This window comes from Talpa europaea (assembly GCF_964194135.1).
Source record: "Talpa europaea genome assembly, chromosome: 7".
NCBI classification, from domain to species: domain Eukaryota; kingdom Metazoa; phylum Chordata; class Mammalia; order Eulipotyphla; family Talpidae; genus Talpa; species Talpa europaea.
The window spans coordinates 22,381,502-22,397,118 of record NC_140074.1 but is presented as its reverse complement, the minus strand read 5'-3'; the positions used below and the strand labels follow the sequence as shown (position 1 = coordinate 22,397,118).

General features: G+C 41.5%; 1 protein-coding gene across 2 annotated transcripts in view; it reads left to right on the top strand.

Annotated features, from left to right (window-relative positions):
• Nucleotides 1-15,617, top strand: part of ADAMTSL1 (ADAMTS like 1) — a gene marked incomplete at both ends in the record, with an annotated part of 350,834 nt that overhangs the window by 247,433 nt on the left and 87,784 nt on the right. For both annotated transcript variants that reach the window (XM_084239275.1, XM_084239274.1), the window contains 2 exons: nt 1,817-1,970; nt 2,828-3,953. In XM_084239275.1, coding sequence (XP_084095401.1) covers nt 1,817-1,970; nt 2,828-3,953 — 1,280 coding nt within the window. The remainder of the gene's footprint in view (nt 1-1,816; nt 1,971-2,827; nt 3,954-15,617) is intronic.

Genomic DNA, 15,617 nt, shown 5'->3' with positions numbered 1-15,617 from the left:
TCTTTGTTTTTTCAATGTAACAAACTATTTCATTCTGTAAATTTGCCCAATCTGGAGACAAACACAAATGAGGAATTCAAACATTGAAAACCACAAACAAAAACTAAAAAAATAACAACAAAAGAAACCTTAGTTACATGAGACTGTCCTAATAAAGTAAAATATTTTGGGTGTGAACCAACATTGCTCCAAGCTCTTTCCCTCACCTCCCATGGTTATTCTTGGTTCTCTACACCCACCCAGATGCTACCCATTTTCAACACCAAAGTCAGGAAATCACAGGCATTCCATAAGCCTTCAGCAATTGTTAGCACTAATTTTCTGTACCTCACTTGTCTTTTAGTTTTATATATTTTGCTAAATTCTGTTATTCCTATTTAATTCTTTAAACTGCTTGATTGAGGTATAATTTACATACCATAAAATTGAATTTTGCATAATATTTTCTAGTTTAATCCAAGTTGTAGCACATAAAAGAACTATGTGCTACATATTTATGGTGGCATAATATTCCCTTACACAGTTATACCACATGTGGTTTACCCATTCACCACTTGATGGACATTTGAATTGTTTCCATATTTTGCTTATTATAAATAATGCTGCTGTGAATATTTGCACACAAGTCTTGGTGTGGATGTATGTTTTCATTTCTCTTGGGTAGAGACCTAAGAGTGAACTTTCTGGGTCATATGGTAAATTTATGTTTAACTTTTTGAAAAACTACCAAACTGTTTTCCAAGGTGGTTTAGTTGCACCAGTTCATATTCCCACCACCAACACATGAAGGCTCTAATTTTTCTACTTTGTTACTTTTTTTTTTAAGATTTATTTATTTATTTATACAAGCACTGGGTACAGTCAGAAGCGCGGGAGGGTGAGAGAATTCACCAGAGCCAGAGCGGAGAGCAGAGCAGGCAGAAGGACCGAAGTACACTGCTGAGGGGAGCAGCGGGCGGCAGGAGAGGTCTGCGCGCCATGTGGGACCCTCTGCTGGTGGCCAGGGAGCAGCCAGGGATCGAACCGGCGCTGCAGAGGCTGCAGGCAGATTCGCAACCCAGTGCTCAACCGCCGCTGCGCCACCGGGGAGGCCCTCTACTTTGTTACTTTCAATAAACAACACCTATTATTATCTCTTGATTATGGTCGTGCTAGTGTATATGAAGTTGTATTTCACTGTGGTTTTTATTTCTACTTCCTAATACTGTTTCATCTTAGTGCATTTGAACTTTTCCTCTCATATGATGACAGCTCCTTGATTTTAGAAACCATCTCATACGTCTTTTTTCCAATAGCATCTAGCCCCCCACCTCAAGTGAATACATATCAGTTATATGATGGTTGGCTTTAAATATTATTTCTTTGTGATGGAAGAAGAAAGGAACTAGCATTAATTGTCATTTTAGTGTGTGACATTTCAAATATTTTATCTCATTTAATTCCCAACCTTGTAAAATAAGCATGAAAACTGGAAACAGACTCAGGGTTTAATTTGCCAACTAGTGAAACAGTAAGCTAGAATTTCAGCATAGGGCTTTATAAAACACAGAAACTCTAAATCCCAGAGCACATAAGTAAAAATAGGTAAAATGTCTATGGGGAACCTTAGAGAATATCTGAGAGGTGAATGTGGCTACAGTATGAACATGTCTTCCAGAAATGTTATATAATTAATATTTCTCTCTCACTCTCTCAGTGGCTGTTGCATTTCCAAGGAACTTTTCTCATGTTTTGGTGACTTTGGGAGCCCACACAAAAACCCATTAGCCTCTGCTTCCCTGTGTTTACATGCATTTGATCTTTCTTTTCCCATCAGTGTTCCACAAGCTGTGGGGAGGGCACCCAGACTCGAAGTGCCATTTGCCAGAAGGTGCTGAAAACCGGCGTCACAGCCATTGTCAATTCCTCCCTGTGCCCTCCTCTGCCGTTCTCATCATCCATCAGGCCCTGTATGCTGGCAACCTGTGCAAGTGAGTAGTCAGAGTTCTGTGGGGACAGGGAGATGAGCTCACATACAAGCAGCCATAGCCATGCCATAGCCTATCCTAAACCCAAGGCCAGTGGAAGATCTCGGGCAAAAAAATCCTGTGGAGGGCAGCAGCCTGGAGAGCTCAGCTGGATTTGGAGCAGGAATCTTAATTACCAGTGGCCAGGCAGAATTCTCTTCTCTGCTGGAAAAACAGTTTGCAGGGGGTAGAGCAAAGATCATTTGCTGGCGTACAGAGATCTGGAAGCCGGAGGCAGCATAATACTAATGAAGTCTAATGTTATCCACTCTGGGGTTTTAAACTGCTCTAAACAGATTTGTTCTGTTTAATATTAATCCCTAGAGTTATAACACTTCTGGGCTCTCCTCCCCATGCGCATTAGGGCCCTGGTGCTCTGCTGGACCCAAAGGGTAAACACTGAAATGGAGACATTCCCCTTCACATTATCCTCTGCCTCTTTTTATAATTCTGATTTTTTAAGTCCTTTTAATGAGAGGAACTGCCTTTCCCCTGGGTTCCTCCTCCCTCTAGAACTCTGCATCTCAGCTTCTAGGGGCAAAAAGACCCAGCAGGGTGATAGTGGGGTGCCCCACTGCACCTCATTAGTTCACTGTTTGATTGCGACAGGCAGCTTGATGGTCCACAGCTGGCAGTCAATTCCTCCCATAAAACCTTAGATGGTAAATGAAGGCCCTGGCCAAAATAAATTCTGTAGGCCTTTCTTTCCTCTATGTCCTTCCTCTTCACCCTCTCCGTTCCCTCTCTCCTGTCACTGAATCTTTGTCTTTTATCCTCTGCTGTTCCCTTACCTTTCTCCATCTCTCTGGTTCTCATTCCAGGGCCTGGACGGCCAGCCACTAAGCAGAGCCCTCATATTGCAGCCGAAAAGAAGGTCTACATCCAGACGCGCAGGCAGAGGAAGCTACACTTTGTGGTGGGGGGATTCGCCTACCTGCTCCCCAAGACTGTGGTGGTGCTACGGTGTCCCACACGGCGCTTCCGCAAGCCCCTCATCACCTGGGAAAAAGATGGCCAGCACCTCATCAGCTCTGCTCACGTCACCGTGGCTCCCTTTGGCTACCTGAAGATCCATCGCCTCAAGCCCTCTGATGCAGGCGTCTACACCTGCTCCGCTGGGCCGGCCCGGGAGCAGTTCGTGATCAAGCTCATTGGAGGCAACCGCAAGCTGGTGGCCCGGCCCCTGAGCCTGAGGAGCGAGGAAGAGGCCCTCGTGGTGCGGAAGGTCCACCCAAAGGAGGCCCTGCAGACCCACAAGCACCAGAATGGAATCTTCTCTAATGGCAGCAAGGCTGAGAAGCGGGGCTTCACTGCTGACACAGGGAGCCGCTACGATGACCTTGTGTCGAGGCTGCTGGAGCAGGGGGGCTGGCCGGGAGAGCTCCTGGCCTCGTGGGATGGCCAGGACTCCACAGAAAAGAATACATCCTCAGAGGAGGACCAGCACGCAGAGCAGGCCCTTCTGCACCTGCCCTTCACCCTGGTCACTGAACAGAAGCGCCTGGACGACATCCTTCGAAACCTCTCCCAGCAGCCCGAGGAGCTTCGTGACATCTACAGCAAGCACCTGGTGGCCCAGCTGGCCCAGGAGATCTTCCGCAGCCATCTGGAGCACCAGGACGTGCTCCTCAAGCCTTCTGAGCGGCGGCTTCCCCTTGTGGCCATTCCTCCTCATAAACACGTGTCTGGCTTCACCAGCTCCCTGCGGACCTCCTCCTCTGCAGAGGCTGGGGGCGGCTCTCGCAGGCCTCACCGCAAACCCACCATCTTGCGGAAGATCTCTGCTGCCCAGCAGCTGTCCGCCTCAGAGGTGGTCACCCACCTGGGACAGACTGTGGCCCTGGCCAGCGGGACTCTGAGTGTGCTTCTGCACTGTGAAGCCATAGGCAACCCAAGGCCTACCATCAGCTGGGCCAGGAACGGAGAAGAGATTCAATTCACTGACAGGTGAGCCTTGCAGCTACTGGGATTGGGGGGTGGCGGGGGGAAGCAAGGGGCCATGGGTTGTCCAAGAGACCCTCTTCACACTTCCTTCAAGGTGTTTCCAGGGATAGCAGTTAGAGCACTAAGCCTCAGGGATCACATCTTGGATTCAAGCCTTCTCTCACCATTGGTAGACTTAGAGCAAAAACAGGGTTTTTACTTTCTCTAAACTCTGTGCTCTCATCTTTGTAAGATAATAGTGTCTATGCCCATCCACCCTAATCCCCAGAGGACCCCAAAGATGAATGAGATGCTCTCCTGATAGCTTTGAACTTCTGGCTGAAAAATAATCAGGCCAAGTCATTATTACATTACCACTTTGTGAGATGAGCCATTGAAAAGCTTCAAAACGGGGACACTGTCTCCATGTGTGTGGTAGGAAGAGAGGCTCCCCCAGGGCTGGGAAGAGAGTGCAGCCAGAAACTGCTGCGCCCTCTGTGTGAGCCCTTCCTCTCTCTGGGCTGGACAGGGCTGTTTGTTCCAGAAAGATTTTATTTCCAGCCAGTCTTGTGATTAATTATCCTAGTATCTCTTAGTGTCTCTGTTTTGATATGCTGCTCCTGGAATGACAGCATGTATGACTTACTGATTTCCTTGGGCCATAGCCATTCATAATGTAAAATCAGTAGTGGCTGTAGAATTAATAAGCACAGAATTTTTTTTAACACTACATGGGTACCAACCACTATGCCATGCTTTATGAAACCATACTTTATAGTAGCCCTCAAAACAATGATTTCTGCTATTCAAAGAGCAGTGCTCTCTGATAGACAAGTGTTAACTCTTGGTGTATGTCATCTCTATGCATTCCAACAGCCCTGAAAAGTGGGTACCATTTTTACCCACACTTTACAGAAGAGGAAACAAAATCTAGGAACTTGATAAATATCGTATTTATTAGGTGGCAGAGCCAAAATATGTGACAAAAATCATCACTTGAATTATACAGTAACTGTGAGGGGAAAAAAACCTGTAAGGCCCTCCAACCCAGAGTCCTCACCCTGAATCCATGCCTGGTGCTCTTTTCATTAAATCTACTTCTAACAGCTATTGTTAGGCTAATCCTCTTTTCTAGTTTACTAGTTTTGTGTATGGAAGGAAATAAGTCAGGGTTTATTGTGCCAGGTGTGATGCCAGGTTTATTTATATGAAGCTGAACTTTTTATTCTAACAGTCAATCCGCAAGTGTGACATCAACCTCCAGTTTTACATTAAAAAATAAGTTCAGCAGCTCATCCAATATTACATTTTTAGTAATAACTGGATTGAGGACTCAATATCAAGTTTACATGATTCCAAAGAGTAGTCCTGTCTATGCTTCTAAAACTTGATAAACAATCTTTGTCCATCATTCCCACAACTGTAGTACCTTTAAAATGTCAATAATATTGCCTCAGCCTTAGTAAACCAATAGACCAAAGAACTTCAATAATAATACTAAGTATTTTTTTTCTGTGTGCTCTTATGATATACCAGACAATGTGCTTAGTGCTTTCAAAGCATTTTTTTTTCATCTTCCCAGCAAACCTATAGGGTAAACACTACTGTTGTTACCACATCTTAGATAAGAAAGCCGAGGCACTGATGTTGCACCCACACCCAAACACAAGGCAGCATAAGAGTCTGAGTTGATAATCTCTCTTCTTGTTTGTTTCTGGCTTCATTCCTTCCCAGCTTGAACTTTGCTTGATCTGCTTAGTTGCTATGATTTCTTCACTTCTTTCCTGATCTTTCATATTTATAGTAAATTGTTGCATCAGACCAAAGTTGTAGTAAATCCTTTTGAGGCCACAGGGTCACTGAGAGTCAGGTCCTGTGTCAGGCCACCAAGATGGCAGGTGCCGGAGACAGTGGTGCCTGGCACTCAGGTGAATGATGCCCTAGGACTCACTTCAGCCATTGTACCTGCCCAACCCACTGAGCCAAATCATGCAAATTATTCCCACTAATCAGTTAGTTCCTCAAGTGTGCTTCCATTTTATTCATATCTCCTTAGTCTTTTGCCCAGGATTGGTACTATTGAGATTTAAGGGTGTAGTGAGGGGAGAAAGATGGAAATTAGAATTTCTTGACTAAATACATACACACTGCCCCCATGTCAGCAGTCATCACTTGACTCATAGACTAAATGTGAAAAAAAACCTTTAAAAACCTTTCATAGTCATCATCTCAATGTTCACTGCAAGGTGTAACATATGATCTGTGATCCCTACTTTAAAGATGAAGAGATTAAGATTCCCAGAAGTTAAAGGACTCAGCCAATGTTAAATAACTAGTAAAAGGCAGAATTGGCAAGGGCAGTTTCAAACTCCAGGCCATGCTTTTGGAGTGTATGCGTACCTCTCCCTGCTTCACCAGGGACACCTAGCTGCATCAAGACCTTTGTTGTTTTCCACCAATTCTTCTCAGGGTTCCTTCCTTTGAATAGTACCTACTTCCTCATGAAAAGCTGTAGAACAAGACAGACTGCTGGGTTTCTCTTCTCCATCATGGAGCTCCATGATGGAGAAGATAAACTTTTCATTAATATATATATAGTATCAAGCATCATGCCTGACACATTCTGAGTTCCCAAGAACTACTTGAATAAACAATATGAGAATTTAAGCAAAAGAAAAAACAGGCTGCTGGGAAGAGAGAAGGGATGATTAAAACTCTGCTGTGCCTGCAACTGCAAGGAGAATATTGAGGTCATGTCTTACCAAGACGTCCAAACAATGTCCTTGTGTGCTTTTATGAAGCCCAAGGCCACAGCCCACCTACATCACCTGGGAATACAGGAATGTTATGGGAGGAGCCAGATAAGGATTGAAGGCTTCTGGCTAATCTTGCCAATACCTTTCACATTTCATGGCCACCTTTGCTGCATTTCAAAAGTGAGGGGGTTGTGCCAGATCATTTCTGTGGTCTCTTCTACCTCCTTGACTCATTTACAGAAGAACATAGAAGGTTAAAACTCATAGGTGATGGGGAGTGGAGAGAGCCTTGAGTGCAGTAACTTCAGAGTTTGTTGCACACGCTGTTACTGGGTGCGCCCCAAATGGGATTCAGTGAGCACATGAGTTTGGGATATGATCGCCTAAAACTAAACAGATGTATTTATTGCTGGACTTTACTTCTATATTTTTAATATTGTGCTTGGTTTTTTATTATAAAACTAATAAAGGGGCTATAAAACAATTCAAATAATACCTAAATCTATAAAGTAAAAATGCAAGTCTCCCTCATCCCCCAGTTCTATACCCCAGAGAATGTTACTCTTAATAATTTGGTATACATCCTTTTGGAATTTTTATATATTTTATTGTATTATATATAAAATACATATAAAGGCATAGCATTTGGATTTTTAATGGGATATTACTCATGTTTAGAAATTTGACTTGGTTTTATTCAACAGCATGTCTACATATCTAGGAGACGTTTTCATAAAAGTATGTAGAGCTCTATATCACCTTTTTAAGCAACTGATTACTGTTTCAGAATGCATTTAACTATCCCCCAATTGAAAATTTTCTGGTTTTTTTTGCCTTTTTTTTTAACTTTTTAAAGATTGCAATGTGTGTTGTGACTTTCCAAGTGGATGATATAGTATGCACTGTTTTCCAAGTACTTCTTTGATCAATGAACAATTTCTTGGCCCAGTAATCTCAGGAATACCAACAATTCTTGAGATACCACTTAGAAATCCTACTTTTGCCTTTTGGTTTTCACCTTACTGAGAATCTGATCCAAATAACTTTAAGATGAATAAGCAGACTCTTGCCAGAAAAAACAGAAAAACAGCAGGTTCTTGCCAGAAAAACAAATATGGCTGCTTGCACTGACAGTACTGAACATGCTAGTACTAGGACAGCAGGACTGGTACCTCAGTCACTAGAATACTGGTGGGGGTGGAGGTGGGGAGCAGCATTAAAAGGCAAATCACCATGAAGGGTATGATAAAGCTGTTTTACAGTCCTTGTCACTATCAAAATTTCACTCTAGCTCTCTCCTTGACAGAGCTTTTTAATGCAAATTACAACTTGTGGTAGAGAAAAATAAGAGATTTCTGTTTCTGATCTTTGACGTCATAATTTTTCCATCTTACTTAGCTGGTTAGTAAGCCTTGTGGCGTGGTTTTCTATACAGTTTTCCAAGTACAATTTGAGAAGAAGTGAATGTATCTGCACAGAGCACACAGGCAGCATGGAGCTGCCATTGGGACCGCTTTGCTATGCACTGCTGGTGACCTCTTTGTGTTGGGTTTCATTGCTTGTCATCATTATTGTGTTCAGTAGTGGTTCAGAGACACTCATTTATTTTCAAACAGAGAAGTGCTGAAATGTCCAGTGTTATAGTGCAGTTAGTCTGGTTTTGCTTAGTACCCAAATCCATCTTTCTAAAAGAGTCTGAAAAAATGCAGCTGGCTATTGGTTGGTAGGACTTAGCAGTGTATTAAAGTATACTTGAAACAGCCTGCACCAGCAAGATAGGTCAAGGAGGAAGAAACTGAGAGAGGTGTATTATTTCTTTGGCTTTCCAATATGCCAAAGCTTGATTTGAAAGAAATTAGTTTTGTGAAAAAAGGACTATTCAGATACTAGTGCATCTTATCTTACATATAGTTTACTAGTTGAAATAAAGTCACATGTTTCTTAGAATATCAACTTCCGAAGCAATAGTCCCCAAATATAATTTAACAAACTGGTTCATCATGATCAATACTTCTTCCTTTGTTTCACAAACATCCCACGCTTACTCTGAACTAAAACTTACGTTATATACTGGGTATGGAGGGAAGGAAGACTCATTCTCTGTCCATCAAATCTTGGTTTGGGAGTCAGGGAAGTAAGTATAGTATTTAAATGATAAGAGATGACTTCGTTTATTTATTCCTCCCGTAAGTGTTTATTAATCTATCCCTTTTTTTTTCCCCAAATACAAACCTATTCTCTAGGAATATTGTGCAAGAGAAACAAAAGTCTGTGTTCTCTTGCAGTTTACATGGATTTAGATTTCTGCTCATTCTATCTTAAAAAAAAAAAGCACTCCTCATCATTCTCCATCCCTTTAAGTCTGCTGTTTTAGCCACAGATTTTATTGTTATTTGGCATATTGTTTATGTATTTGTTGATTGCTTGTCCATAAGGGTAGAGACTTTCTTAATTGCTGTATCCCCAGTGCTGGGAAAAGTCCATAGGACCAAACAGGTACTGAGTTAATAGTGGATTAGTGAATGAATAGAATAAGACAATAAACAAAGAAAAAATTGCAAGAAAAATGTCAAGTGGTGATAAATGTTGGGCAGGAAATGAAAACAAGGATGTAATAAGGAATGGTTTGGTGACCAGTTTAGAAGGTACCCTGGAGAGGACATCTGCAAGCCAAGACTTGAGGATAACCGGTGTTCACCCTGTGACATAGAGGAAGAATATTCCTCTATGGGGAAAAGCAGTGCAAAACCCCAAAGTAAAAAATGAACTCAGGCCATTGAAGGAACCCAAAGGAAGATCATTTGACTGGAGTGTGGTAGTGGAATGGTGTAGAATGAGACCAAGAGAAGGCTTAGGTTTTGTCTGACATTTGGAGAGCTATTAAGCTGGAAAGTGAAATGGTCTAATTTCCATGTTTACAGATTCAAACCGAACTCATACTTGTGGCAAGTGGATTTAGAGGTGCATGGGTAGAAATTGGGGGGAGGGGAGGTGGAGAGTTAGTACAGGGTACTTTGCAACTGTCCCTTTGGAATTTACAGATACCTGCTGACCTTAGATACAATGACAGATTCCAGCAAATCCATAAATAAGGCAAGCTCACTCTTCTCCAGAATCTAACAAACCCTGAAGCTCTGTTATAGGCTCAAGTAACCCAGACCACAAGTTTGCATTAAACTCCAACAGGCAAGAGACTTCTCTTTAAACTTCTAAACTTTAAAATATCAATACAGGAGGGGTTGTCACATTCCATATGCATAATAATTGTAAGGAACTCTCTAGAAATGTAGACTAGCAGATCCTACCCTGCTCCAGAAACTCTTTCTACAGTAGGGCCCCCTCTTTGCATTTTAACAAATACCACAGGCAGTTCTGAGGTCAGAGATTCAAGGACCACCTTTAAATGCTGAGATAGAAAAGGGGAAGAAGGCGAACTTCAGGGTGAAATTCTGTGCCTGCTGTTAGTTCTGTTAAAAGGTTTGGTGAGGTAGACAAAACTCTGTTCTAAAAGGACACTTAAGAATACCAAGCACTCTTCCATCCTCCTCAACTACCCTCCTGCCCTCCCCTTTACCTGCATGTGGATTAGATTGAGTTCATAGGGACATTGGGTTAGAGAGCAGACTGAAAACAAGAGGACCTGTGTGAAGGGAGCAGACGTGCTGGGTGTTAACAGACCCCAAATCTGCCAGTTTGGAGGAAAAGTTCTGGACTGACCAGAAGGTTAAATGACCAAAGGTGGCCATCTGATTCAGTCTGGACTTTCTGGCACAGCCATTGAGAACAAACTAGAAATTCCTTTCAGGGAGCTTGTGCCAGATGATTTAGAAAACAAGAGAACTTTGTCTCATTTTCTCTTTCATTACTAAATCCTGTGGTTTGTGTGAATCCATAATTGACTGGTTTCACTATATTGCTGTGCTCTGCCCTGCAAGGTCCATCAGAAAAGTATTTGTAGCCTCACTTCATGGGCCTGGTGCATTAATGGCACTTGGTACTTATTGTCCAAAAGTAGCCAACTTAACAGCCAAGAAATATTTTGCATATAGAAAGCCATCCTTGGTACCCCCAAGATTAATCATGAATTATATAAGGCCCTGTATATTTCTACTTGATTTGGTATATTTATATAATTTATATAAGAGACAATTTACAATTGCTTTCTATTTCTAAGGTAGCATGCAACATACACTTGGAAAAAGACCCCCACAAAAAAGTAATTTCTTGTTTCTTCAAAAAGGAGGCAGTTGGGCCTCCCCTGGTGGCGCAGGTGGTTGAGCACCGTGCTGTGAATCTGTCCACAGCCTCTGCAGTGCCAGTTTGATCCCAGCCTGCCGGCGAGGGTCCCACATGGCGAGCAGACCTCTCCTGTCTCGCCCACTGCTCCCCTCAGCAGTGTATTTCATCAGTCTTCCTGTTCTGCTCCCCACTCTGTCTCCGGTGAATCCTCTCATCCTCCCGCAAATCTGGCCTGCACCCCGGATCTTGTATAAATAAATAAATAAATAAATCTTTAAAAAAAATAAAAGAGACAGTTGTCTTATCTAATCAGACCTGTCAGTAGCATTCTAAACAAGCTAAACACTTCTTCCTAAACCTGCTTTCTTGCTACCTTAGAAATCACTCTCACTGGTTTGCTTTTCCTCAGTTTGTTCTTTATCATCTTTCTGAACTTCTCCTCTTCTACCCAGCTCTTATCAATCATCTTGGGAATCTTATTCCATCTGCACTAATAATTCTGTGACTCCAGCGTTCCCCTGTATGTCAGCTATCGTTATATCTATAGCCAGGCTAAATCTCTCTTCTTTTTCTTATGTACAAGTGTTTCCTGTCCATCCCTGCCCAGACACCTCACAAATAGGTTAGTTCTAAGTCTCTAAACTGCTGAATCCTGATCCCAGTAAAGTGCACCCCATCTATCTAGCTTCCCAAGCTAACATTTTTCTAGACTCTTCTAGTTCCTCAGTGGCTCTTTCATCTCCCAACTTTCTCTGTTCTCTCTCTCCTTTGGCTTACATTTGTCACCTTCAGATGACAGCAACAGCCTCCCCACTCTGTTTGCTTTCTCTGGATTAGTCAATCACTGCCAGTGGCTTTTACATTTCTAAAAGGGTTGTTAAAAGGCTGTTGAAATTGAATCTGGGTTGTTATGTTAACATGCTCAAGATCTCACACTTAGTCAGTAGTAAAACTGGGATTTGAACTCCAGCTGTTAAAAGGGTTATTTAAAGAATGGCTTTTATATTTTTTAAAGAGCTGTTAAAAACAAAGAAAAGGAATAAATAGTGGTGGCTGTGTGTGGCCCGCAAAGCCTAAAATATTAAGTATCTGTCTCTTTGCAGAAAAAGTTTACTGATTTACGCTCTAGATCATTCAACATGCTACTGCCAGAGCCTTTTTCTAGAAAACCTGTCCATGCCGGTGCCATGCTTAGAGTCCTTTTGCTGACATGCCATCACTTAAGGAGAAGTTACAAAGACCTTAATATTATATACAATATCTCTTACAATCTAACACCTGCTCCGTCTTTTACCATGCCCCCACCTCACTCACAGAGCCCTGCCCCCCAGCAGTACTCAGCTACCTCCTGTTTCTGAACTTACCTTGGGTCTCCTGACCCACTTTGTCTACCTAATCCTCCCTTTTCTTACAGGATGTCCACCCATCAAATTTGGATCACCACTATTACCAACAAACTACCCTCTGCATAATACCCTATCTCAGCCCTACCACTGTAGATGAGATTTAGCTATTTGTTTTTCAGCATCACCTTCTGGATTATGTTCATCTTTCTTAAGGACATATGTTTTAGGATATGTCTTATTTTCTACACAATTCTAAGAATGTAATACACACTCAACAGATGATAAACTGATGAGCGAATGAGCATAGGACTAATGGACTCCACTGATTAGTAGGAAGATGTCCTAATTGCTGGAACCTGAGATCTGCATGGTTTTACATGATCTGAACATGAGTCTTTATATACAATTATGGCAGAGTTCCAGAATGATATCTGCTTCCAACTAAATGTCTCTGCCTTGCCAACATGTTCTCCATTAGAGAAGTTCCAGGAAATCCCAAGTTCAGGCAAAAGCTATGCTACACAACTGTACAATTTGAAAGGCACTGCTGTAGAGTCAGTACAGAGCATGATAGCTATGGTATCCAGTCTCCCACCACAGCCCAGCCAGTGCAGAAATCACATCATCTTTACCTCAACACTTATTGAGCATCTACATTGAGCTCGGTATGGTTTCAGATATTCTCCACGTGTTCATTTGTTCTTAACCCTTTGAGGTTATTTTTACAATTTTTAAAATGTTAAAATTGAAGCACAGGAATATTAGACTAACTTGCTCTTACACTAAATCAGTGGTTAAGCTGGCATTTGATCCCAAATCAATCTGGCTTCAGAGACTATGCCTTTATTGATTTCAACCTTTGCAGAATACATGGATTTGCCATTGTTTAGGAAAAAAAGGAGATATTAGGGTCAGGTTGGCTCAGAATAAATTAACATTGAATCCTCTGATGAACTGACTTCCAGTCTATAAGACTTCTGCTCTTCTTTTGGCACATCTGTTTTAGGGAGGAGCTTTTCTTCTACTCCCGGGCATTCTACCTTTACATACACACACCCAGCTATAAATACTCACCATGCTAGGCACATAATAGACACTCAGTAAACATTATAATTGTTCCATCTGTGTTTGTGTCTCTTGCTGTGCATGTTTACAGTGTTGATGGCCTGTGCATGTGTGTGTTTAGAGACCTGGACCACAAGCAAGATGAAGCTAAACCATTCCTTGCTTTTCAGTTACTCTGTATAAACACTGAACACTTATTGGTCCCTCCTAATCTTCACTACATATTGAATTAAGGTTCAGGCAAAAACTGATTTTCATTTGGGTAGGGTCCAACACTAGAAAGACCTTATAACTACCCAATAGCTAATACCAGGAGGTTCATGAAATATGTACAAATAAATGTTCAATATTTCTATATCTGAATCCAACTCTGGAAACAATATCTATAAGGATATTGATGACTTCCTTATGGAAAAGTTAGATTCTCCAAAATTGGCACTGGAAGTTAACTTACCAAACGGGAGAGGAAGTTAGATGAAGATTGATGCTTTTCTCTGAGAAAGATCTAAATACTGCTGATAAGTAGTAGAGAAGTCCTTGTTTGTTATTCAACACTGTTGGCCCATAGTGAGCCAACATTACACATAGTGCAGCTAAAGGAAGCCTTAATGCACTTAAACATGACTTTCCTAAACGTTATGTGATTTTTTTTCAAAAAGAATCCAGGTGAAGATAAAGAATAATATAAGGCTGGATTGCATGAATCAAATACCAACTCCTTCTTTAGGGTGGGGAAAAGACTCGTGGGTGATAGTCCATCAACATGCAACTAGGGAAAAGAGGAATGCCTGGGAGTTTTTGCCTTGTAATCTCTAAATCTAACCCTGTTTTCCACCTATGCTGATTCTGGTTGGGCCCTTCTCACTGTCTCCATCATCTTGGTCAAGAGGAGCAACCGGAAGGTACATCATTTAACACAGAGAGCAACCTACAGGGGTAGAAGGACAGAAACTCTAAAATCAGAGCAACTTAAGCCATACTCTCAATTATGCTACTTAGTATCCTGTGAGTCCACTTTAACCTCTCTGATCACTTTAACCTTGGCTTTCTCATTAGTTAAATTAAAATCATCATACCTTCTCTGCAGAAAAGCCAAGGTATGAAGAACAGAAATATCCGTGAAGTGCCTGGTTCATAATGGTTTCTCATCTGTCAGTATCTGTAACAATCACCACTTAGATTAGGAGCCAGTGTATCACATCATCTTCCAGAACATCACCAAATAAGGAAATTTACTCCTCAAAATAAGGAATGCCTAGCAGTTGTTCAGAGTTGAGGTAGAAACATATCTAGGAAAACAGTGTGATGAAACATGATCAGCCCAAATTGAGGCAACAGGAGGGGATGTTTATAATCCACTGACATTTCCTTGCTATTCCTATTTCTGATTTGATAAAAAGGAGAAATCTATGTGCTATAAATTCTTATACTTCACAAAAAGATTTGGATAATGTTGAATTGGAGACAGTGTTGAATAGGGGATAAATTAAAGAGAATGTGGAAGACTTTGTCTTGGGCAACAAATTGTATCCACAGATGGAAACTTCTCAAAATGAAAGAGAGACTCGGATGGAAAGTGCCTCCAGGGCAATTTCAGAACCATGGCTGTGAACAGTACTGTATGTAAGTTACCCATTTCCAAGTTGGTAGATAATATGAAAACTGGAGTCAGGGCAGATAGGAAAGGAAGAAGAAACCAGTTGCAATTTGGTTTTGCTTGTTTCCTTTATAGAACTAAAGGAAATGGGATGACAAATGTTTTTCCCGGTTGAAAAATGTAAGACTAGAAGTCAGAGAAAAAGAAGCTGTTCCAGTAAATACATAAGCCTCAGCAAAATAAAATAAAAATAAAGTGTTTGGGAGAAGTTGTCATGCAAAGGTCCCAGAAATGACCAGCATGAGTCAGGCAGCAGAGAGCATGGGGGGCCATTAGCCATATCCCTGAACTAGATCTGTTTCCCTTGAAAGCTTTATATTTCTCATTTACCAGGTAACATAGAGGAAGCTTAGCATCAGAGACTATTCGTTTAGAGTCTGGGTTATCTTAAAAGAATGCCCTCAATTTATTATTCCCAGGAACATCTTAGAAAATGACAGGGTTTTTTCAAAGTAGTTAACATTTTTATGTAAATGAGGAAGACACTGAAGCAAAAACCAGAAGTGAAAATTCTTCTATGTTCTAGGTCAGCAACTTTTTATTTTTCCTTTTTAAATTTTTTTTAATTGATCTACAACACTGGGTATAATTCAAAGGCAAAGGTCACTCCTCCTCCTGATGCATG